Consider the following 26,153-nt stretch of genomic DNA (forward strand, 5'->3'; position numbering starts at 1 on the left):
TAGTTCTCCTTTTATCACTCCCGTTTTAACCACAAAGATTCTGCTTATTTATTGAACAAAAGTTGAATTTAATGACCCAATATTGGATGGAACCGGCACAGACTTGCTTTGGTAGCTTTTGTACGTCCCCTCTTTCAAAAACCGATCCATTGTTCAGAAAGTGCCTTGTTAAAATGCCATTTAGTCTCGCTGGCTAGTTCGGCTAATGGGATGCTGGTGACACCCGGGCGATTGGAGCAGCAAATAGCCTGAGAATAAGGTTAGCGAACAGGTAATAGTCCTTAAACTAGCGGCGCTGGGTGTAACTTAAGACCAAGCATTTCCTCATTAGCCCATGTCCTGTATTGAACCCTGTAATGTGACCGAGGACGAAGGAGGAACTCAGGAAAGATGGATGCTTCAGTGTCACATGGATCTCAGCTGGATAGAATATATAGATATAGATACAGAATATTAGCCTTGTTATATACAGATACCACCGTGACATCCTGTTTATGACAAATGAGGGGACATTGTTACTGTATTCATGTGGAGAAAACAGAGGAAATTGTGTGTTTATGTTTAGTTTTATACCCCTTGAAATTATTTTACAACTTAAAGGTGCTTTTCATAACATTTCTTATGCTTATCTCCATGGAAAGGTTATTGCTTTGTCTAGAATGTTTTACAGTATTGGTTAAAACCTGTCAAATAAGCAGATTTGTGGAGAGTAGTGTTGTAGTCAAGACCGCACCAACCAAGACCGAGACCTGTCCGAGACAACAGGGTCCTGAGGCCGAGACAAGACCAAGACCTCTGAGGGTCGAGACCGAGACCAGACCAAGACTTTTAAAGGCCGAGACTGAGACAAGACCGAGACCACAGCCCATCGAGACCAAATCGAGACCATCTTTGTAATTTTCGACATTTATTTTTATTTTACAGTTAATTCGGCACACATATATCAATGTTTTTATAACTTTATCTCCATTTTATCACTCGTTGAGTGTCAGACCTCCAGACTGAGACAAGACCGAGTCCAAGCCCCTTCAAGACCAAGACAAGGCCGAGTCCAAGCCCCTTCAAGACCGAGACAAGACCAAGTCCAAACGTCTTCAAGTCCAAGACAAGGCCGAGTCCAAGCCCCTTCAAGACCGAGACAAGACCAAGTCCAAACATCTTCAAGACCAAGACAAGACCGAGTCCAAGCGCTTTCAAGACCAAGACAAGACAGAGACAACACTGAGTCCAAGACCCTTCAAGACCGAGACAAGACCGAATCCAAACGCCTTCAAAGCCGAGACAAGACCGAATCCAAGCGCTTTCAAGACCAAGACAAGACCGAGTCTAAACGCTTTCAAGACCGAGACAAGACCAAGTCCAAATCCCTTCAAAACCGAAACAAGACCAAGTCCAAACGCAGTTGAGTCTGAGATGAGACCAAGACCGGTTTCGAGTACTACAACATTAGTCTAGAGTCGCCCCTGTTCACAGAATTTTTGTGTTTTATTGTATTTTTGAGCAACGGAAACACTTGTAATGAATAATGCTGGATGGATGTGTTTAAAGTCATACCATGGAACATTCAAAACAATAACATCTCCGTAGAGATAACAAGGTAGCTTGCCCTTCACTAGAAAAGTTGCTTCCTCAGAATCTTTCAGATCTTCAAATCTTTAAAGTGTGTATGATAAGTTTTGATGATTCTGAAACTGCTCCATGGAGATGTTATTGTGTTATCTGGAATGTTTCACAGTATGGGCATTAAAATCTTCATGGAAATCAAATCAGACAAAGTTACTAGCCCTATAAAGCCATGAAATACATGAAATAATAGACAGAAAATTCAGATTCTTTGATATTTAACTCTTTTTTGGATCTTTGAACAAAATAACTTTGGCCATTTTATGAATAAAAAATGTATCATATTTGATACATTAGGCCTTCATGGCCATTTTATAGAATCCATGTTTATTTTAGGACCAAACAAAATTCTCTTTGATGCATTTAGAACTCAGAGAAACTTTTCTGAACATTTCCTTTTATGTTTTTAAGTGTCTGAACAAGAACAAGAACAAGAACAAAACAGTTTCGGTCCTCCTCATGCACAGATATACATTACATTTCTCACCGTACAAATGTGTGAAATGATTATAAATATATGTAAAAAATTAATGAGTGAATACTCTATATCCTCTGAATCAGTAAAATATAGATTATTAGTTATTTTGTGTGTGAAAATTGAAGAGACAGAACAGTTACCACCAAATAGACCATTGCACCATTCATTTATATAGAGTCTTGTAAAGATAAAAATTCCACCATTATGCAATAATAATAATCATCATAACAACTGAAAACATATTTTTTAAGGTAACATCTTAGTTATGAAATACTGAACATTGTGTGGTCTTAAATTTCCATGGAATTGCATGGTTATTTAGATTGCATCATAAATTGCATTATAGTGATGGATGAGGTACATAATCAAAAATACCTGCTGTATCAAATTTGATACATACAATTAAAATTTTTCAAAAAAATGACGTAAAAATATGAAGACTTCAAAGATTAATCTAAGAAATGTTCATATTAAAGAATCACTAACAATATTTAGACAATTCTTACACTAACCTTTTTGAAATTTACAAACTTGTTCCTCCAAAAACAGAAAGTCACGCCCACCAATGCAGCCATTTTGAAAAAGTCTCCCCTGAGCCTGTTATTTACTGAAAACCATGGAAAGCCCACTAGGGGGCAGCTGACAAGTATTTAATTGTATACAACAGGTTTTTCCTGAAAAATATTGATTATGTGGATGGGGCAGAAGTCTCAGAATGTTGTGTATCAAATATGATACAAATGGCATTATAGGGCTAGTCAGATCTGTGGAGAGGCGACCCTGCTCACAGTCAGAACGCCTGTTTTTCTAGGTATTTTTGAGCTATAAAACCACCTATAATTGAATAAATGTAAGGTAGAGCTGTTTTTGTCATACTGTGGAACATTCGAGGCAGAGCAATCACACCTTTAAGTATCTTATATTTTGTCCTTTTTTAAAATTAATTTGTTTTCTAGATACACTGTGTGCCATTCTTTCACTATAAAGTCCTTGTTTCTCCACCTGCAGATTTATATAACACGCACCTATTTTTGTAACGCCTATCATTTTTGTTGACGTCAATTGAAAAAAAAAAAAGCCTAAAACATATGCATATTCCTCCTGCAAGCTCAAAGCCCCTATTGTGATGAGTGGTGGGATAGGACCCTGGGGTGATGTTGCCTGTATAGCTGATAAATGACAGTAGGTGGCAGTAGCGCTCCCCGGGGCAAAGGGCACATAGACTTTGTACCTGTGCAATATCTCTCCTTCACTTTTGATTAATACTCGCTGTACACTGTGTCTGTAACACTATTGTTCACAGCCACAGTAAGCAACAACGCGCAGATGTTTCAGTAAATGTGTCATGAAATAATACTGCGCTTTGGTATATTTCTAAAAATAAATAAATACATAAATAAATAAAAAATAAATAAAAAAATAATAATAATAATAATAATAATAATAATAATAATAATAATAATAATAATTTTTTTTTTAAATAAGACATCCATGTTGTGCATTGTATTATTGATCTAATTGCTTTTTACAAAATGTTCTTGGGTATAAAGTTATATACTTTACTACCTATGATGAAATGGTGATTAAAGGTGCACTGTGTAACATGAATGGATTTGGTTTTTGGAGGGTCTGCCACCTTCTGTCTCCATCCGAAATGTAATTTTTTTTTGTCTAGAAAATTCCACAATATAGATTAAACCTGTCAAATAAGCAGGTTACAGCACTACACTACATTACAGTTCAGATCTGTGGAGAGTCATCCTTGTTCACAGAAGGAATTATTGTATTTTTGATCAACAAAAACACCCGTAATGAATAAATGCTAGATCAGGGGTCAGCAACCTGCGGCTCCAGAGCTGCATGTGGCTCTTTCGTCCTTCTATTGTGGGTCCCTGTGACTCTGGAAAATAAATAATGAGTATTAATAAATTACAATGTATTATTATTATTATTATATTATTTATTTATTTATTTATTTTATTGATGTATTTATTTATATTTATTTATAATTTTTTTTTATTCGATTGGGACAGAGCATGTTAATGGACAAACATGACACAACACGAATGTAAACACACCAGATTGCAGCCTATTTAATTCAATAGACTTAGTAAAGGTCTAATTTCATAACAGGAGTCAGTACGAAGTTCACATTCTGAACACGTCCAGAAGAATTGACACAAATAATCACATGCTTGTACAGATCTAAAGTACAAGGTTAGCAGTTTTTGTGCATAAAATTGCAGTCTTTGTGATCTATAGTCTGATGTATAGTCTGATGAATAGAGTATAGCAGGGGTCACCACAATTATTTTCTTGTTTGTTCATTTTTAAATTTAATTCTGAATTTGTACATAATGATTATCTTGTAACATTAAAATAAAAAATGACCGCATATATGAATGGACATATATTCTCTGTAGCATTTTCTTGAGTTCATAAATGCAACACACAATAGTCTTTTATACTGAGCATACGGGTAAAAACAAATTATATGCAGTATTATTATATTATTATGTTATTATGTTACGTTGTATGTCAAGGGGGTTTTGTGGTTTTCGTTTCTGTGGGAGACGGTCCAAATGGCTCTTATTTAAGGAGTATTTAAGGTTGCTGACCCCTGTGCTAGATGGATGTTTGTTTTTTGGTTTTTTTTTTTAGTAATGCTTTTGTGCATTTATTTTATTATTTTTGTTCACTGATTTTATTATTATTATATTATGTATTGATTCCATCAGTTTCCTCAGGGTTGGAACATAATTCATATTTTTTTGTATTTATTTATTTTTTTAAGTAAAGTTAAATGTTGTATGAAACACTTTGGACACTGTCTTGTTTATAAAATGTGCTATGTTAATTGCTGTAATGTTTCATTCCATGTTTGGTAAATTGTCAGTCTGTGTACATCTCCAAAGCTCAAAATGCTCTGTTCCACCTTGTGATGTCATGAAGCTGTAGTTTTCAAGTTACCAGCTCCTTTTACCTTTTGTTTAGTGGAGATTGGCATTTCCAGAGCTGAAATTATCAAAATGATTCTAGTGAAGGTGATTGGAGTTTGAAGATATTACCAAGATGGTTTTCCATTTAAGAGAAGAACTCAGTCTAAATATGCAGGATTTGTGTAGCGGGGCTGGCGCCACCTAGTGCCTCCACTTGATTACATTTCTCTCCAGCGACTAGGTCAGGAATCAAAATACACTAAACGATTCGCAAAAACCCCGGAGGTGCGAGTTCGGGCACCAGCCAATCAGCGAAGAGCCGTATATTCGGTGTTGTCAACAATTCCAATTCCAATAAAGAGAATGTTTGGTGAATTTTATCTAGGGGAAAGACGTTATTGCCCTTCTTCCTACAGGATTTGGGAAAAGCTTAATATACGAGTTAACCCCATTAGCGGCGCATTACATATGTCATGACCAAATAGCAACGATTGGTTAAATGAAAAAAGTACCCACCTACTGTCGAGTGAACTAATTTTAATGCTGTGAGGTCAAACGGTTTCCACAAAGTGAAACCGTCTGATGAATCAGGCTAGAATCTGTGAGTTAAACATATGAAAATGAAACACAAATCCAGGTCTGCCCTTTAATGTATTATTCTACTTAAAGATGCACTGTGCAACTTTTCCGGTGGAGTTTCTGTCACATGCTTTCCTCCATGGAGATGTTATTGCTTTGCTTTTGCCCGAAATGTCCCACAGTATGGCATTAAACCTTTCGATCTTTATAGAAACCAAACAAGACCAAGTTACAGGTCAGATCTGCGGAGAACCAAGCGCAATCACAGTCTGAATGTGGGTTTTCTAGGTATTTTTGAGATATAAATACACTTGTAATTGAATAAATATAAGGTAAAGTTGTTTAAAGTCATACTGTGGAACATTCTGGGCAGGCAGCAGGCGACGGACCCTCTACCAGAAAGTTTCAGTGCAGATTTAATGTTAGTGCTTCTACGATTCTCATATCTAATAACATTTCTCGTACATGAAGACAACTTAATAACCGTTTTGCCTTTGAACGCATCCTTCTCTTTAATAAACCATTACACTGAGTATTACTTGCGATGGATATACACACACGATTTACAATTGCGGTTTAATTTTCCTCGGAGATAAATAAAACGATCGATGAGCGTTTCACATTCGGACTTCTCCTGGTAACAGCTCCATTAGGACGCAGCATTAGCCTATAGCACTTACGTACGCGAGGTATTTATGGTGCGCGGCAGGACGCAATTACTGCTACCGTCACGTACGCCTCACACGTCCAGAGCAATCAAGAAAAAAGAAAAAAAGGATTTTATTTTCATTTCGTTTTAAGTTATGATGGTTAATCAGTGAAGGGCTCTTGACTGCAGACATGACAATTATTCTTCTCGTCTTTCTCTCTTTTCTCTTCTTCTGCTCCCTCTCTCCATTTCTCTGCCTGTCGTATTTTCACTCTTTCACTCACCTCACCTTGCCTCCTTTTCTTTCTCTCTCCTTGTCTCCCTCTATCTGTCCTCTTTTTTACACCCATTCCCTCTCTCCATCCCCCTTTCTTTTCTTTCTCCCTCTCTTTTCTCTCTCTCTCATCTCATCCTCTCTCTACCTTTTCTCTCTCTCTCTCCATCTCTCTACACTCTCTTCTTTCCTTTTTTACTCCACCCCTCTCTCTCTTTCTTTTTTCTTTATTTCTTTCTTTCTCACCCTTACCTTCACCTCTATCTCTCTTTCTTTTTATCCTTCCTCTTCATGCTGCTTCCATCTTTTCCTTTCTGTGTTCTCCTCTCTCTCTCTCTCTCACCTTTTCTCTCTCTCCATCTCCCCATCCCCACATTCTCTCCTCTCTTCTTTTCCCATTCCTCTCTTTCTCTCTCTTTTGTTTTTCTTTCTCTCTCTTGCTTATCCCGTCCATTTTTTCTCTCTTCTTCCTTTCTCACTCTCTTTATTTCTTTCTTTTTACCCCTCTTTCTCTCCCCTCTCCTCTTTTCCCTCTCTGTCCCTTCCTTCCCCCTCTCTCTCCACCTTTTCTCTCTCTCTCTATCTCCCCACACTCTCTCCTCTCTTCTTTTTTCACTCCACCTTCTTCTCTTTCTTTCTTTCTTACTCACCCTCTCCTCTTTCCTTTTTTCTACCCTCCTCTCTCTCTATCTCACCCTTTCTCCACCTTTTCTCTCTCTATCTCCATCTCCCCACACTCTCTCCTCTCTTTCTTTCTTTCTTTCTTTCTTTCTTTCTACCCCTCCTCTTTCTCATCCTCTCCTCTTTCCCTTTCTCTATCCCCCTCTCTCTAGTTGTCCCTTTCCTTCCCACCTTTTCTCTTATCTTCACCACCTCACTCTCTACTCTCTTCTTTTTTCACTCCACCTTCCCCCCTCTCTCTCTTGTTTTTCTTTGTCTCTCTTGCTTATTCTCTCTCACTCTCTTTATTTCTTTCTTTTTACCCCTCTTTCTCACCCTCTCCTCTGTATGCTGCTTCCCTCTCTCCTTTTCTCTACCGTTCTCACTCTCTCTCTATCCATCTCTTCCCTCCCCCACCTTATCTCTCTCCATCACATCCTCTCTCCACCTTTTCTCTCTCTCCATCTCCCCACACCTTCTCCTCTCTTCTTTTTTCACTCCACCTTCCTCTCTCACTCTCTCCCTCTTGTTTTTGTTTGTCTCTCTTGCTTATTCCTTCCTTCCCTCCTCTTTCTACTCCGTCTCACTCTCTCTATTTCTTTCTACCCTCCTCTTTCTCACCCTCGCTTCCTCTCTTTCTCTCTCTCTGTTTTTCTTTGTCTGTCTTGTGTATCCCTTTCTTTCTCTTCCCCTCACTCTCTTTATTTCTTTCTTTTTACCCCTCCTCTTTCCCTTTCTCTACCTTCCTCTCTCTCCTCCCTCCTCCACCTTATCTCTCTCTCCATCACACCCTTTCTCCACCTTTTCTCTCTTTTCATCACATAACACTCTCTCCTCTCTTCCTTTTTCACTCCACCCTCTCCTCTTTTTTTCTTTCTTGTTTTTCTTTGTCTCTCTTTCTTATTATCCTTTCTAGCTTCCTCTCACTCTTTCTTTCTTTTTTATCCCTCATCTTTCCTTTTCTCTACCCTCTTCTCTCTTTATCTGTCCCTTCCCTCCCTCACCTTAACTCTCTCTCCATCACACCTTTTCTCCACCTTCTCTCTCTTTTCATCACCTCACACTCTCTCCTCTCTTCCATTTTCACTCCGCCTTTCTTTCTCTCTCTCCTTCTTGTCTTTCTTCGTCTCTCGTGATTATCCCTCATATACCCTCCTCTCTTCTCCACCTTTTCTCTCTCTCCATCTCTCCATCTCTCCTCCCTCGTTCCCGCGGTCAAGTACGTTTTACAGCCCCCGAAGCAATAAAGAAAAAATGGAAGATATCGAAGGATTTTATTTTAACCTTTTCAATAATTCAGTACAAAAATAAAAGTACAACGGACAATTTGTGGACTGTTTATTTACTTTACAAGCCCGCAGAGTCTGGGAGGAGAGGAGAAAGTAGATCACCCCCCCCCAAACGAAGGCGCAGAGTTAGAAATAGTTGGCCACCCGTCTCACAGACTGGATGTTGGGCGTCTCTCCCTGCCAGTCCTTCGGGGAGCTGAAGTTTCCTCTCTCCACGATGTACATGCGGCCCCGATAGTTGGGATCTTCGTACAAAACCCAACTGTGAGGATGAAGAAAAGAGACGATGGTCAAATGTGGCAGGAGTCATCAAACTTAGGCCCACGAGCCGACTCTGGACCGTCACCACTTTTGGGCAAGTTACTTCAAAATGAGTTATGTGTATGAGTTACTTGTTTATTTATTACACGACTACTGGAGTACTTTTAGGTTACTCTCACCAAAATAACTGTGCGAAAATGCTGATGCTGAATTTTAGAACCACAAATGGACTGAACCAGGGCTAAACCAGAGCTGAAACAGGACTGAACCAGGACTAAACCGAGCACTGAACCAGGACTGAAACAGGACTGAACCAGGACTAAACCGAGCACTGAACCAGGAGGGCTGAACCAGGACTAATCCAGGACTGAACCAGAGCTGAACTAGGACTAAACCAGCACTAAACCAGGACTTAACCAGGACTGAACCAGGACTAAACCGAGAACTGAACCAGGACTGAACCAGGACTAAACCAGGACTAAACCGAGAACTGAACCAGGACTGAACCAGGACTGAACCAGGACTAAACCAGGACTAAACCGAGGACTGAATCAGGAGGACTGAACCAGGAGTAAACCAAGACTGAAACAGAGCTGAACCAGGACTGAACTAGGAGGACTGGACCAGGACTAAACAAGGACTAAACCAGGACTAAACCAAAACTGAACCAGGACTGAACCAGGTCTAAACCAGGACTAAATAAGAACTAAATCAGGACTAATCTTGGACTAGGACTTGGAATCTAGGACCATTCCTGAGAGAACCCCGAGTCCGTGGAGCAGAGTGTCTGCAAAACGCGACTGGGCGTCAGCACCGGTACTTTCGCCCATGGTCACCTGACGGTCTGCGCGGACGCACCTCCAGGCCTGTCCCGTCATTCGGAACAGTAAAGACGGCGTTTCACCACTGCTGATATGAAGAAGAAACCCGAAAAAACATTACAGTAATTCTTTTACTTTACAGCATTACTTTTACTTTTACTTTTATAACGCGTTACTCCCAGCACGGCCCGCCACGCCCCTTTGACCCGCCCCCCCCAGCACCTCTGCCCCCACCACTTCAATCCTCAAAAGATGTCATGGTCTACTTTTTAAAATTGCTTTTTGGTAAATAATAACACATCTGCATCTTGTATTTTGTTGATTTTTTTCTATTTAAACTGATATTTATATGAAATATTTATATTTAAATAATTATATTACATATTTCATTTGCTGACGAATTTTCGTCACCTGACAAGATCAAACAGTGAGAGTCGACGCATGTGCAGAGTTCTATAGTGCAGTTAAGGACAGAAAAATGGCTGTTAAAGTACAAAAGGTTGGCAGAGAGTGCAGAGTTTTCAAAGAAGAGTGGGCGACCAATTATTTTTTTGCTCAGTTTAAGGACTGTGCGAAATACTTTTACTTTTTACTCTTTAAGCACATTTTTAAACAGATACTTTAATACTTGTATTTAAGTGATGTGATGTGATGCTTTTACTTTCACTTACTGTAACTACTTTTACTTAAATAACAAAACTGAGGAAATTAAGTAAGTCTAATTATGGATGGTTGCTTGTTGTACATGTCGTCGCTCGATGCTATAGTATCTAAGTTGCTGCAGATAGTTGGTCTGACAGAAGAAGACCAAAGAGCACAGGTGAGTCTGAACAAAGGCCAGGTGAGGGGAGGAGTCAGGTGAGGAGAGAGGTTTCACATCTGCCAAATACTAGTAATTTTTCGATTCAGAGAGAGATCTGTGCTCACAGAGATGAGAAGTGATCGAATTTGAGTAAGTCTGAGGAAGCCTATTTTGTCCCTCTGCCCACTTTTAGTAAGAACTTCACGTAAAGTTTTATAGACGAGACCCCACGTTTTATAGACGTAACTAAATTAATGCAAGACGAACTTAAACAATCCAGGCAATAAAAGTATCTCCATGGATGTATGTTAATGTATACAGTTTTATAAAGATTTTCAAAGCGCTTTGCAAAGGTCATTACTGTGTTATTCTTTCTGCCCTCACCCAATCGCCCAGTCTCACGAATAATCAGAGTTAATCAAAGGAATGTTCCAGACATGACCTATCACCACTCATTACATTTAGTCCACCATTTAAGCCAATTAGTTCATTAACCTTGTGTAATCTCCAAGAAGAGTGTGAAGTTACATCTTACTCTTTGTGATCCAAGGTAGTACTGGTTATTGTAATAGTCGCTTTTTTACTTTTCTGATCCTGTCTATATACCAGAGATAGGAAAGTAGACAAGTAAGAGTAAAAAAAAAGTATTTGCGAAAACTACTTCTCAAGTAAGAGTAACTTAGGCTACGTTTATATGATGATGGTCTGATGGTTGCGTTCACTTTTTGTTCAGCGTTTAGACGAGCGTTTTCGGGAGGAAATCTGCGTGCATACGGTGACGCAAAAGTGTGTGGAATTCGATTGTGTATGCATGTCGTCTGGCTCGCCTGCGACGAACTGGTGCATCCAGAATTTGACAGAGGTAATTGCAGATCCTTCTCTGTTCTCTAATAATATCTCTGTATATTCTGTACATTTGTTGGGATGCGTCCTGTATGTTTATTAGAGGTAAGAGAGTAACTTGAAGCTTTGACACGTGGAAATGATCTGACATGTTTGTTTCTGCGTACTGTATGTATTTGACGTAAACATGTACGCGACCTGAGCAGATCTGACCAGAGTTTTGCGTCTTGGGCAGTGTAGACAGAAACGCTACAGTGGAGCGTATTTAACTTTTCCACTCTGGAGGGTGGTTTCAGAACACTGTCACCCTCTAAACGAAAGTCACTTCCGATAAAATTGTTGTTCTTGTGTAAACAGGCCCTTAAAGTTTGTATAGAGGATTTTTTAAGGAAAAAGAAATACAGCGACAGTCCTTTTTCAAATGTTGTGCATGCGTGATACCGCCTTCCTCCTCCATAGCTCCCTCAGTAGAAACATCTCCTCCCACCTCCTTACTCTAGAAATCACGCTTGTTTACATCCAGTCCATGTTCAGAATTGTTGTTGAAGTGACCCGTCTAGAAATAATTTAGCGACCCTTCAGTCACGCCATCGCTGAAAGCAATCTCCAAGAATCACCTCAGTTTCAGTTTGTCTTCGCTCCTTTTCTCCTTCTCTTCTTCTTTCAGCGACCTCAAAAACTGACTTTGTTTTGCGATGAACTGATCTTGGATTCTCGTCCGCCATCTCAACAAACTTTGTGCGAATTGCGAGGAAGCTACAGTTAGAAAAAGCCTCTAAGAACCGCTGCATAAACCACGTAATCCCCACGCGTTGAGTCAATTACACTAGAAACGTAGGGAGTTTGATTGACAACCCAACAGCCAATAGAATATGAGGCAGCCTTGTTTTCTATTGGCTGATGTTTATCTGGCCTCACTACGTCCACAGTTGATAGATTTTCATTCTTTTTTTTTTTTTTGGTCATCATAATTACAAGACTGCTGCGTCTCTGCAACAGTATTTTAAACTTTCACTGACAATTTGAAACAAACAAACAAAAAAAAATCCTCCATACAACCTTTAAAGAGTAACTGTCTGGACGTAACATCTGATTTAAATTTGAAGATTATATAATTTGAAGGACAAAACCTTAAATAATGCACAAAATCTGGTATTTTCAAAGGATGGATACAAAAAAGAGAAAAACTACATGTTCAACACACATAGTAGTAGTTTTGTAGACTTACTTACAGTTAGAAGAGTAACCACAACTTTTACCCAAGTAAGAGTACTGCAATCCTGTCAAATATATTACTTAAGTAGAAGTAAAAGTATGATGTCCAAAAACTACTCCAAGATGTACAATTTCTTTAAAAGTTACTTAAAGGTGCACTATGTAACTTTCTGGTTAAGGGTCTTTCACCTGCTTGTTTCTATGGAGATGTCATTGCTCTGCCTGGAATGTTCCACAGTATGACATTAAACTGCTTTACCTTACATTTATTCAATTACAGGTGGTTTTATCGCTCAAAAATACCTAGAAAAACAGATATTCTAACTGTGAGCGGGGTCGCCTCGCCACAGATCTGACCTGTAACTTCGTCTAGTTTGGTCTCCATGAAGATAGAAAGGTTTAATGCCATACTGTGCAAAAAAACAAAACTGCAGTGTGGATCTCCTTCTTCTTTTGCACTTTTTTTTTTTTTTGGACCCAGCACATAGTCGCAATTTTTGTTGGATGTGGATTTCTCTATCTACAGAAATCTCTATAAAGTATTTGATGGATCCTCACCAGAAAAGTTACACAATACACCTTTAAGTACATGTACTACTAGAGTACTGTACTACCCAGCTCTGCTATATTATATTGTACAAGACTTTGTGAAACCTCATTTGAGTTTGTGATTGAGAAATTGCCCCTGTGCACGATTGTATAAGTTATGATATTAGAGTTAATCAGTGAAGGGCTCTTGACTGCAGACATAACAGTCATTTTCTCTCCTCTCTCCCCAATCCCTCACTCTTCTCCCCCTCCATTTTTCACTCTCTCCCTACTCTTGTCTCTCCCTCTCTCTCCATCTTTCTCTCTCTCCCTCCTCATTCCTCTCCCTTTCGCTGTCCCCCCTCTCCATCTTTCTCTATGTCCCTACTCTTGTCTCTCCTTTTCCCTTCCACACTCTCTCTATTTTTCTCCCTCCTCATTCCTCTCCCTTTCACTCCCCCCCTCCATCTATCTCTCTCTCTGTCCTTATTCCTCTCCCTTTTGCTGTCCCCCTCTCCATCTTTCTCTCTCTCCCTTTTGCTCCCCCTCTCTCTCCATCTTTCTCTATGTCCCTCCTCATTCCTCTCCCTTTCCCTCCCCCCCTCTCTCCACCTTTTTCTCTGTCCTTACTCTTGTCTCTCCCTTTCGCTGTCCCCCCCTCTATCTTTCTCTCTCCCTAGTCTTGTCTCTCCCTTTCGCTCCCTCTCTCTCTCCATCTTTCTCTCTCTCCCTCCTCTTTCCTCTCCCTTTCTCTCCCCCCCTCCATCTTTCTCTTTCTTCCTAGTCTTGTCTCTCCCTTTCGCTCCCCCTCTCTCTCCGTCTTTTTCTCTCTTCCTACTCTTGTCCCTCCCTCTCTCTCCATCTTTCCCTCTCCCTCCTCATTCCTCTCCCTTTCGCTGTCCCCCTCTCCATCTTTCTCTATGTCGCTACTCTTGTCTCTCCTTTTCCCCTCCTTCTCTCTCTCCATCTTTCTCTCTCTCCCTACTCTTATCTCTCCCTTTCTCTCTTCCTCTCTCTCTCTCTCCCTCCGTCTTTCTCTATGTCCCCACTGTAGTCTCTCCCTTTCCCTCCTTCTCTCTCTCCATCTTTCTCTCTCTCCCTACTCTTGTCTCTTCCTTTCGCTCCCTCTCTCTCTCCATCTTTCTCTATGTCCCTCCTCATTCCTCTACCTTTCACTCCCTCTCTCTCCATCTTTTTCTCTCTCCCTACTTTTGTCTCTCCCTTTCTCTCCCCCTCTCTCTCCATCTTTCTCTCTCTCCCTAGTCTTGTCTCTTCCTTTCCCTCCCCCTCTCTCCATCTTTCTCTCTGTCCCTCCTCATTCCTCTCCCTTTTCCGTTCCCTCTCTCCATCTATCGCTCTCTCCGTCCTCATTCCTCTCCCTTTCGCTCCCCCTCTCTCCATCTTTCTCTCTCTTCCTACTCTTGTCTCTTCCTTTCGCTCCCGCCTTCTCTCTCTCCGTCTTTTTCTCTCTACTCCTCTTTCCTCTCCCTTTCTCTGCCTTTCATATTTTCTCTCTTTCTCCCATACTCTCCTCCAATGTTTTCTCTATCCTTTCACCCCATCTCCTTTTCTTTCTCTTTCTCCCCTCCCTTTTAATCTCTCTCCCTTACCACTTTTTCTTTCTCAGCAATCCCACCATCTTCCCTTTTCCCCCCCTCCTCTCTGCCCTTCCTCACCCCTTTCTCTCCGTCTCCTCACACTCTCTCCTCTCCCTTTTCACTCCACCTTGCTCTCTCTCGCTTTCTTCGTCTCTCTTGCTCATCTCATCCCATTTCCTTTCTCCCCCTCTCACTCTTTCTTTCTTTTTACCCCTCCTCTTTCTCACCCTGTCACTCATTCCATCCCACCGTTTTTCTACCTTTTCTCTCTCTCCTCCTCTGTCCCTCTCGCTCTCTCTTTTTCTCTCCCCATTCACTCTCATCTCTTTGTCTTTCACTCCATCCTTGTCTCTCTCTCTCTCTCCTTCTTGTCTTTATTCATCTCTCTCTCTTCTCCCTCTCACTATCTTTCTTTCTTTTATTTTATCCCTCATCTTCCAACCATTCCCTCTCTTCTCACCTTTTCTCTCTCTGACCTCATCTCTCTCCCCATCGCTCCTCCCTTTTTTCTCTCCTCCCTCCCTCCTCCTCTCCTCGTCTCCTCCAGCAGCTGCTCGTTCCCATAGCGATACGTACGCTCCGTCGCCGTAGACTTTAATGGAGTTGATGCAGTTCTTGGTGAGGCCTCGTCCTTTCAGAAAGGGGCAGTCCTCACACAGCTCCACTCGCTCGCCGCTGAAGTTCTCCCCCTCGAAAAGCTCCAGACGATAATTCTCCCCGTGCTACAAAAAAGACAGAAAAAAGCAGAACGTATTTGCCGTTATAAAGAGAGATTTAAACCAGAACTAAACCAGGATTATCCCTACTGACAAAGCTGCAACAAAGAGAATGTATTAAACTGAACTTAAAGGTGCATTGTGTAACTTTTCTGGTCTAGGGTTTGTCAAATGCTTTTCTCCATGGAGATGTTATCGTTTTGTCTGTAATGTTTCACAGACCAAGTTACAGGTCAGATCTGTGGAGAGGCGACCCTGCTCACAGTCAGAATGCCTGTTTTTCTAGGTATTTTTGAGCTATAGGCGAGTTTCAGCTGACGTCATTGTTATTAAAAGCCCGTGTTGCATGCTGGGAAATATTTTGGTCGGAGGCAAGAAACACGATAGCGTCAAACACAGTGCGTAACCTCGTGCGTATTTATCCCCGATAATGGTAAATTCTTGCTGCATTATCGGATGCACAAATAGAAGCACGGAAGAAGGAAAATGTCTTTTTCGTATTCTGAGTGAAAAGAACCACTAACGGTGAATTAAACGGCTTTCAAACATTCGCAGAGCAAACGTAGAAGATCCTAGCAAACCGTGGACTCCAACAAGTTCAACAACACATCGAGACTCTTGGGCTGTGTTCAGACTGCAGCCTGAAGTGACCCAAATCCGATTTTTTGGCTTCTATGTGACCTGTATCCGATCTTTTAATGACAGTCTGAACGGCACAGATCCGATTTTTTCAAATGCGACCCAGGACACTTGGATATGTGGTCCTGAATCAAATACATATCCGATCTTTTGACATGCGACTTCAGTCTGAACGGCCAAAGCGCATCCATCCGACCTACACGTCATTAACAAGCGACAAACGTCACTATTCTGCGCTGAAGCAGGCGGAAACCGGAACTGTAAAATCGCCAGGTGCTCAATGCTCGCGACCATATTTGGACAACTTCCGTAAACACAGAGCACGCTCGCTGCGGTTGACGCATGGGGTTGACGTCATCGTGTCCTCCAGTGCGGATGCGGGACACTTTCGGGCCGTTTACCGTTCACACTGAAGTCACAGACAAGTCGCATTTAATTGGAAATGTGAACGACCTCGCAAAAACATCGGATTTCACAAAAAAATCGGAATTGAGCATTAAGCCCTGCAGTCTGAACGTAGCCATAGAGGCTTCCATCTTTTCTGCTGTGAATGGCCCAGGAGTTTCCACCAAGTCATTGTGGATATCGCCAAAGTGAATATTTGTCCAGGTAGTTGGCGATTCCGACCAGAAATTTGGTTTGGTCCACCTTTTGTAGGGGTTGAAAAGGGTGATTTGTCGTCCATCGATGCTTATGACCAATTTCTGGTCAAATCGTCTTTGGTCCTCTGCCGTTAGAGTGGATAAATAACCGGGATCAATACCCTTTACGTGCTTTCTCTCTCCGTCCGTCACGTTGAATTAGTGTTTCTTGTCGCCAACCAAAATAATTCCCAGCATGCAAAGTGAGCTTTTGTCAACAGTGAAACTCGCCTATAAAACCACCTGTAATTGAAATTTAAATTTAAAGATGAACTGTTTAATGTCGTAGCGTAGAATATTCCTGCAAGGGCAATGACATATCCATAGAAACAAGCAAGTGATGAACCCCCAATGAAAAATGTACACGGTGCATTATATATCAGTGGTGTGAGGTCAGGGCAATCAAGGGAAACAGTGGTTGCCCCAAAAAAATCTAAAATCATTGTGTGTCAAAAGTCAAAAGAAATAGTTTCAAATTATATCCAAATAATCCCATTTTCAATTTACGTCTGTCTGTTTAAAACATGGTTGTAGTGGCGATGTTCTTTACTACACTTTTACACTACACTACCTTTTTCACAACGACCGAAAGTGCCGCGGTGTACGGTTGCGGAACTTCTGGTTAATGGATTTCTATAACAAAATGTCTATGGAAATGTCTCATGTATTCTCCACCAACTTCATAAATCTGCCTCATCACCAAATTTTCATCCAACAAGGTCGACAAAGGACATAAATTCTTCCATGAAAAATGTATCCACAACTATCAAGGTAAGAAAGACGGAAGCTTCAAGGCGAACAACGACTAACATGGTAAATGTTAAAGGGTAAATTCCAACTTCAAGGCGCTCAACAAGGAACCACTCACCCATTCACAGACACATTCATACACCAGTGTACACAGACACTAGGGCAGAGGTGTCCAAACTTTTTTCATCAAGGGCCACAAATCTAAACACAAACGAAGCAGAGGGTTGAACAAAGGTCATAGACTGGTGAATAATTGAAATATGTGCATGTTTAACACGTTAGAATGAGCCATTTATTCATGCTTCTTCCTTAAAACCACACACTAAATATTAAATATTCGCTTTATCAAGGTAGATTTTCAAAAAACTTGTAAAAAGTTCATTTTTAATTGATGCGAGGTAATTTAGGCCAATTCACCTGGAAGCCTGAGGGCCAAGAAATATTTGTTTGAAGGTCGCATTTGGCCCACAGCCCATAGTCTGGACATGCTTACACGGTGGGTTAAGTGTTTTGCCCAAGAACACAACGACAGCTTTCATCCGTGGGAGCTGGAATCACACTGAGCAAAAACTGAGCAAGACTAATGTTATGGTCATGAATAAAACATAAGTAACTTGTTAACTCAGATTCTAGACTTAAAATAAAAAATCTATTTCATGATGTCGATATTAGCATAGATAGATTTGTGCAGTTTGGAGGCACATGTTGAGAGCGCAGCTTTCTACAGATGCTCGTACAACCGCAGAGACCAGTAGCTCTCCACCCCATTCCCAGTAGCTCGCCAAGGGATATTGGAATTATACCATTGTGCTGAATAACAAAAAACTGGTTAATTAAATGCCCATTACAATTGTAAACGTACAAAACCCAACATTGTGCACTTATAAATGGACAGTGGTTTATGTTTTAAAGACATCTAACTGTTCCCCAAGGCTCACCCTCTTTCTTATAATCGCCTCAATTTCCTACGGTCTCTAAAATGCATTTTTGTTTTGTAAAGGTAGCTCGCTGGAGTTAAAAAGGTTGGAGACCCCTGTTTAAGAGACTTGTACATGTGTACAGAGGACCACAGAAGGCTGAAAACTAGAAAGATAGAGACAATTATAATATATGTGGCCATTTAAATAAGACTAGACATTATATATAGAGCTGTGTAATAGAAGCTGATATCTGCATAAAACATGGGGTCCATGAGAGCAGCACACAGTACACACATGCAGAGAAGATGTGTGTTTACTGTAGCTGAGTCACTGCACTGGTTCATGGAGAGTGCATGCACAGGTGTGGAGAAAGCAAAACATGATTCTATTAAAGTTGTATAATAAAAAATGTATATATAGATCTGTTTTTTTCTTGAGCTATGCTGGAATATTTTTAGAAGTAAAAGTGTGACATTAATGGCATAACAAATGAAGAATGTAGGATGGAGAGAAGGTTTCAGCGGTGGTTATCTGGACAAGACGTTTCATCTATTTTCAGAAGACTTTTTTCAATTTGACGGGTCTCAACAGGGTCAAAAGAGCCAAAAAAACAAGACAAAAGTGAAGAGGAAGCCAGGATGAGTCTATGACCGAGTCTCATTTCTTTTTATTGGCTTGCTTCGCGTTGATTGCTCTCCTCGACCCTCCATTTTTCAGCTGTCAATCTAATGTGTCATATTAAGTGACGTCCAAAAGAAAACTGTGGAAGGAAGGAGTAAACATGAGGGAGGCTTCAGGAGGCAGACATCAGAGAAAAGAATCAAACTTTACTGGTCTCAGGCTACGTTTATATGATGACAGGCTGAACAGAAGACGCAAAAGTGGTCTTCACTTTTTATTCCGCGTTTAGATGAGCATTTTCGGGAGGAAATCTGAGTGCATACAGTGACGCAAAAGTGTGTGGAATTTGATTGGGTATGCATGCCAGGCGGTATTCACTTAAAGCAACAAGGGCGTCTTTGGACATACAGAAGTTTTTACACCACGCATTTTCATCAGCTACTCCTTCCACAAAGTTGTCCCACCACTGACTGGTCCTCCAGGTCTTGTCCCTAGTCGTCTGACTCGCCTACGACGAACTGGTGCATCCAGAATTTGACAGAGGTAATTGCAGATCCTTCTCTGTTCACTGTTAGTATCTCTGCATATTCTGTGCGTTTGTTGGGATGCCTCCTGTAAGTTTATTAGAGCTGAAGGTCCGAGGCATGGAAATGATCCGACATGTTTGTTTCTGTGTAAACGCGCAAGGTGAGCAGATCTGACCAGAGTTTTGCGTCTTGGGCAGTGCAGACGGAAACGCTACGGCGGAGCGTATTCAACTTTTCCACTCTAGAGGGTGGTTTAAGATTTTTACGTTTTTAAGTCCCAAAAACACCGTCACCCTCTAAGACACATCCGATAAAATATTTTGTCATTTTTACCCGCAAGCATTTTCCTGTAAACAGGCCGTCAGTGAGGACTTTATATTCTCTCTCTTCCCTGTGTCTCCTCCGTGGGCGAGACTTCCTCACCCATTTCCTGCTAAATTGCGGAGAGGAATCAAGGAGAAGAAAGCGAGGAAAGAGAAATGAGACGCTCCCTATTCCTGTCTGAAAAACTATAGGATATTTAGACAAGACAGTGTTTCTCTGTACTTTAGCAACAGCAAAGCGTTTTCAAACTCCTGGAATAAGACCTCAACAACAACCAAGTGCTAATCAGGTACTTAACAATGCAGAAGGTGAGACAGACAACACACAACAGAGCCAAAGCAATCTATAATGATGTTAGCTGTAAACAAGGACAGGGCACTTTCACTCTAAAGCTCCTCCCCTTGGGGCTGGACCTGGACTGGATGGGAGTTAAAATATCTTGATCACAAAAACAGTGTTCAGATGACCACAGTAGAAACCTTTTCCATTTCATTCCAGTGAACCACGCCTGGACAAATGAGGGATTACACTGTCCTTTCACAGTTTTTCTCTTTCATACATGCAGTGTAAAATATAGTGTAAATGAACCTGGTAAAAGAGCAAACCCGTTAAGAGCGATAAGTATATGTTATTAAAATCTAGGGTTAAGGGATATGGGTTCGTCACAGAAACCAAGTATTAGTACCAGTATTTTTAGAAAAAAAAAAAAAGTTGGGGACCACTGCTACGTATATAAAACCTGTCCACTAACATGCTGCTTAAAGTACAAATAAATAGTCCAACGGGGTTCATTTGATCTTCTGATATTTTATGTTTATGTATGAAAACTCAGGCAATTACTCGGAGCAAAAATGTAATGTCATACACGAAATACACTGCATGTGCTGCAATAAAAACATACATCGGGGAAACATGGAGGAATTTCAGTCCATGGAAAAAGGAACACGGGACAGAATGCGAGAAGAAAACAGCTAAGGCGAAACACGAGCAACAAAACACAAAGCAGAACAGGAACAACTCAAATCAGCCATTTCTGACCACTTTAAAAGAAAGAACCGCCTTATGGGACTATGGACTGCAGATGGCGCTGTTGTGCTGCCTCCACCGGTAGGAAGACAGCGCCAAAACCTGTTGAAATCAGCTGACCGGACACGTCACAGCAACGTCACGTGACTCTGAGGAAGACCAATAGTGAGCATTCGAAACTGTCAGCTATGAAAACAAAATCTTGGTCTGAAAAAAGAACCTAATAACATGACGTAGAACTAAATACTAAATTGTAGTGCCTTTAGCATACATGTTTACATACATAATTCACCGCTGTGAGTGAGCTGTGAGTTGAGTTAATAAAGCGACACACGTTTTTTTGTGTCTGCAATGTGAGAAGTTGTTGGCTCCTTTTTATTACGTACAACTTCCACAAAATCCACTTTTTTACTAACAGTGTCAGTGGTGTTTTAATAGCATTGTCTAGTTGTCTTGTCTCTAGTAAATTTGGAGCTTTCTGGTCAAAATCAAAGTTTGTGCTGCCTTCCGTGGCCTCTTCAATTTAAAGTACTATGTGACATCACGCAGTACTGCCTTGATCACAGCCAGGTGGACGGAGTTTGAAGTGTGGACCAATCACATTGTTCCTTTTGGTGCCTTCATGTCCAATGGTAATTATCGTAAATACCAAAAAAACAACACCAAAATTGCACCCACTCACATCGTAATTTGTGCTTTGTGTTGCATTTTTGTATGAAAAGCTCTCTGTAAATAACGTTTGATTGATTGATAATTTCATCTGGAAAGCTGGAAGATTTTTTATGATACACGAGCTGCAGAGAGGAGATAAACTTTGACCTTTCAACATGACAGAGAGCAGAGAAAATGTCGTGAATGGTTCTGTTAAACATTCTCTGCTGCTGTGAGTTGGTTAATGTGTAGCCTACATAGTGCTGTGACATACATAATTTTAATAACATCGCCATTTACACGTCTTATTAAAATAAATAAAATAAAAAGTAATACAAATATTTAGATAAAATATTAAAACAGTTTTACTCAAGTAACAGGTCAGACTCTGCCAGGTTTCACTTCACTACGACAACAAAGCACTTGAACACAACACACTTTCTTCAATCATCTTTCCCATACCACATGAAGGCAGCATTATACCTCTAGACCACAGGTGTCAAACATAAGGCCCGGGGGCCAGATTCGGCCCTCCAAGACCTTTAATCTGGCCCTCGGCTGATTTTTTACTAAAATATTTTAATCATGTTTTCCATTAAAATATTGGTAATTTTCTGTTCCGCTTAGCATAGCAGCGTCTCCAGTGCCTCTGTGTATGGCCCCTCCCACCAGAGTAGCACAAATGAAGACTTGTCTCTTTCCAAACGCTCTTAAAGGACGATCGTTTTGACTGTTGAATGTGACACCCTCATCAGCAAAATGTCAAAAATGAGAAAAGTGGAGCCGAGTGCAGGATTTTCCAAGAAAAACTGACTTATTCCTATTTGCATACAAGTTAATGTTAAAACATTGTATTGAAATAGCATTTTTTTTCATAATATTATATTATTTTGTAAAAGAAAGAGTTCATCAATTAAAAAGGATTTCTGTAATAGAATTGTGTTTCTCTGCACAATTATTTGAACTTATTGCTGTTTTTGGGGTATATATGACATGAGTTTTCTGAGCACTTGAACACAACACACTTGCATCGATCATCTTTCCCATACCACATGAAGGCAGCATTATACCTCTAGACCCTGCCCCTCCTCTCTCACTTTTCTCCTTATTCCACCAGGTACTGCTCGGTTTAGCGGCTCAATCTGAAATGCGCTTGTGGGTTTAGTGTTAAGTCCCGCTTTAAGTTAAGTAATACAAAAGCCCGACTATCTCATCTCCTTCTCCCCCGTGTTGAGACGCACCATTCTGATTGGCCGGCAGGAGCCCATGTGATCGTTGAGGGCGTTCCATCGCTGGTATTCGGGGTACTCTCCGTGCTCCAGGATGTACTGCTGCCCCCTGTAGTCCGGGTGGTCGAAGCAGACGAAGGCGCCGCTCTCCACACGGATCGAATTCACTCTGTTCAAGAATCCGCGGTCCTGGAAGTTCTCACAGTCGCTGCACAGCTCCAGCTTACGGCCAGTGAAGCATTTGCCCTCGTAGAAAACTATCTGGGGTGGGAAAAAAGAGTCAAAAGGACAATAATATCATACTAACTAAATAATTCCATATTTTCAAAAGCTACAGTGCATGATATTGTGGTGGTAATGTATACAGTACCACTCAAACGTTTTGGACATCACCTCTCACACTTTTTTTCTATTTGTTTACTACTTTTACATTAGATATAGACATAGAAGACATTAAATATATGAAGTAAGATGTGTGGAATTATGCAGCAAAGGAAAAAAAAAGTGAAATAACTTTACTAATTTAAAAAACAGAGGCGGTGCTACCATGAGGCAACAGTAGTCGGCAGTCGTGGGTCTCTGAACCTGGAGGGGCCCCCCAACAATTTCCTTCAGTGCTACTAATGGTCGAGGACTTAGAGCAATTTGATTTTTTTCTCACTATGACATTAAATGAGAGTATTTTACTTTTAAAACAAGAAAACACCTTCAAAATAGTATCTGACTGTCAAATCTATTTTAATAGTCAAAGCATTTCCCCCATTTCACGTTAGAATGAACTAGTCAGCTTTACCCTGATTTGAACATAATCATAAGTGTATGTAAAGGATGTAAACAAAAATGTAATTGTACTAGCAAAAAAATAAAATTACTTTCAGTTCTGGTTTTCTAGTAAAGATAATAAACTATTAAGACAATCCAATACCCTAATTCAAATAAAAATGTGCGTGTCTCATGAACAATGGGGGGAAAAATACATATAAATAATACAATAAATAGTAAAAACAACAACAACAAACAAACAACAATCCTCAAATTTAAAAATATTTTGTAGTTTTCTTTAACTTTTTTCTTTCTTTACTAAATAATTCCACATATCTTACTTCATATGTTTGATGTCTTCTGTGTGATCTAAAATGTAGAAAGTAGTTAAAAAAAAAAAAAAGAAAAGAAAACTGAGACTGAGAAGCTGAGTCTAAACTTTTGATTGGTAGTGTAGATTTGGCATCTTTGGATTTTATTTATTTTTTTTACTTTTAACGGTGCACTGCGTAACTTTTCTAGTCTGCCACTTGCTTGTTTCCATGGAGATATTATTGCTTTGCCTGGAATATCGCAATTGGGCTTAAGTATGAAACCAGTTCCTTAGTACAGAAATTTAGTTTGAAATTTTAGTATTATGACAACACAAATCATTATACCAAGATGACTTACAATTGAGTACAAATCATCATAAAAAATAAATTAAATTAAATACTTATTACTACTATTATTATGATCAAAATCAAATGTTTTATTGTGAACAAAATGTACAAAACTGGGAACTTGCTTCAGCATCTTAGCGTGACATAAAACAGTGAATATTAATAGTAAAAATACTGATAAAAAAATAAAGGTATGCATAAAAATAAGGTGTTACAGACAAATCATCTTGGACTGAATGTGTACAAATATTACTACTACTGCGACTATTACTTCATAATCCCTTTGTGACTTGCGTGGCCACTCTTGGTACTCACCTTTCCGGAGTAGCGCGACATTTTCCCTCCTCCTGGTCCTTGTTGTCCTTCCAGACTATTATTTACCCAGAGGCCTTTGGGAGTGGCGGAGTTTGGAAGGCAGATTTATAGGGTGCTCTGTGAGAGTCGGGGTGTCACTCGCGGTTTGGCGAGGCCCAGATAACAAAGGCAGTACAAAGGAGGGTTTAGCCATTTCGCCACATGGACAGATTCCCCCTCACAAACTGCACCACTGCTGAGATCGGAGTTTGCACCCAGGGGCAAAACAAAAAGCGGGAGATGGATTTTGCTCTGATAGTCTGGTTGGTTGGACAAAAGTACTTATTTTACTAAATCAGTTAAAGGTGCACTGTGGAACTTTTCTGGTGGAGGGTCTGTCAGCTGCTTCTGTAATTTTCCACAGTGGGGCATTACACTCATTTATCTCTACAGAGACAGCAGCTGATGCCACAGGGCCAAGTTAGATCATTTTTACCTCCGCCAAGGAGGTTATGTTTTTGCTGGCGTTTGTCTGTTTGTTTGTTTGTTTGTTTGTTTGTCTGTTAGCAACATAACTCAAAAAAGTTTATGGACCGATTTTGATGAAATTTTTCAGGATTTGTTGGAAATGTGAAAAGGAAGAACTGATTTCATTTTGGGGGTGATCCGGAAGAAATCCTGGATTCTGGATCACTTTGAAATTTTAGTTAACATTGTGGTAAATGGGGCCAAAAATTTTGTTTCTCAATATCTCGGTTAATTATTGACCAAACCCCATGAAATTTGACTCAAGGATGGACAATGGGATCCTCTTTCATATTCCAAAGGCTGATCCGGATCTGATCCAGAAAACTGGACTTTATATAAAAAATGGGGGTAGTCCTTGGTGGAGGTCTGTGCTCTCTGAGTGCTTTTCTAGTTTGTTTTTGTTTTAATTCCTAATTAACAGAAAAAAAAGAAAAAAAAAGAATAAAAAACTATTTATTAAGTATATAAGCATCAGCTGTTAATTTTTATTGTTTATTAGACTATTAAAGTTACATGCTAAATCTGCGGAGAGGCGAGCCACTCACAATAATAAAGCAAGTTATTAGGTCAGTAAAAAACATGTTATTGAGTAAATGCACGATGGAGAGGTTTAATGCTTTATTGGAACTTTTCAGGTAAAGCAGTTACACAGGACCACCTCTTTGATCATTATATTTAAGATGTTTGCAGAAACATTCATATTCATTTTCCCAGAATGGCCATTTTTTAGGTTTAACATTTTACTTCTTGGTTGGAAATCGTGACATCACACTATGGATTTCCAAAACTGGAAAAACTCCTCTAATGTACACAGAAATTATTATAAGGCAAATGGTACTAGTGGTGGCCAGAGATCCTATCATAGGGAGAAAGTAGTAATAGTAGTAGAAGTAGTAGTAGTAGTAGAAGTAGTAGCGGCAGTAGTAGTATTAGTAGTAGGAGTATTAGTAGTAATATGCAGAGCCTAGTTTAAGGTATGTGTACAAATGAGTACTAGAAATTAATACTTTGTGTATTGGTAAAAGTGGGGAAATAAGTAGTAGTAGTAGCAGCAACAGTAATAGCAGTAGCAGTAGTAGTAGTAGTAATAGCAGTAATATTAGAAGTAGCAGTAGAATAACTAATAGCAGCAGCACTAGCAGCAGAAGTAGGTAGTAGTAGTAGTAGTAGTAGTAGTAGTAGTAGTAGTAGCAGCAGCAGCATCTGCAGCAGCAACAGCAGTAGTAGTAATAATAGTAGTAATAGAAGTAGTAGTAGTAGTAGCCGCAGCAGCAGCAGCAGCAGTAATAATAGTAGTAGTAGTA

General features: G+C 40.1%; 1 protein-coding gene across 1 annotated transcript; it reads right to left on the reverse strand.

The window, feature by feature from the left end:
* Nucleotides 1-8,617: 8,617 nt before the first annotated feature.
* LOC110153470 (gamma-crystallin N-A-like) lies at nt 8,618-24,363 on the reverse strand. The gene is made up of 4 exons (XM_020917372.2): nt 24,343-24,363; nt 22,616-22,864; nt 15,136-15,281; nt 8,618-8,753 (listed from the first exon to the last, which is right to left on the reverse strand). The coding sequence occupies exons 1-4, from the start codon at nt 24,361-24,363 to the stop codon at nt 8,618-8,620; spliced, it is 552 nt and encodes a 183-aa protein (XP_020773031.2).
* Between the last annotated feature and the right edge of the window lie 1,790 nt (nt 24,364-26,153).

This window comes from Boleophthalmus pectinirostris, unplaced genomic scaffold (genome assembly GCF_026225935.1).
Source record: "Boleophthalmus pectinirostris isolate CB_2022bp ecotype Guang Dong unplaced genomic scaffold, ASM2622593v1 HiC_scaffold_16, whole genome shotgun sequence".
NCBI lineage: Eukaryota > Metazoa > Chordata > Actinopteri > Gobiiformes > Gobiidae > Boleophthalmus > Boleophthalmus pectinirostris.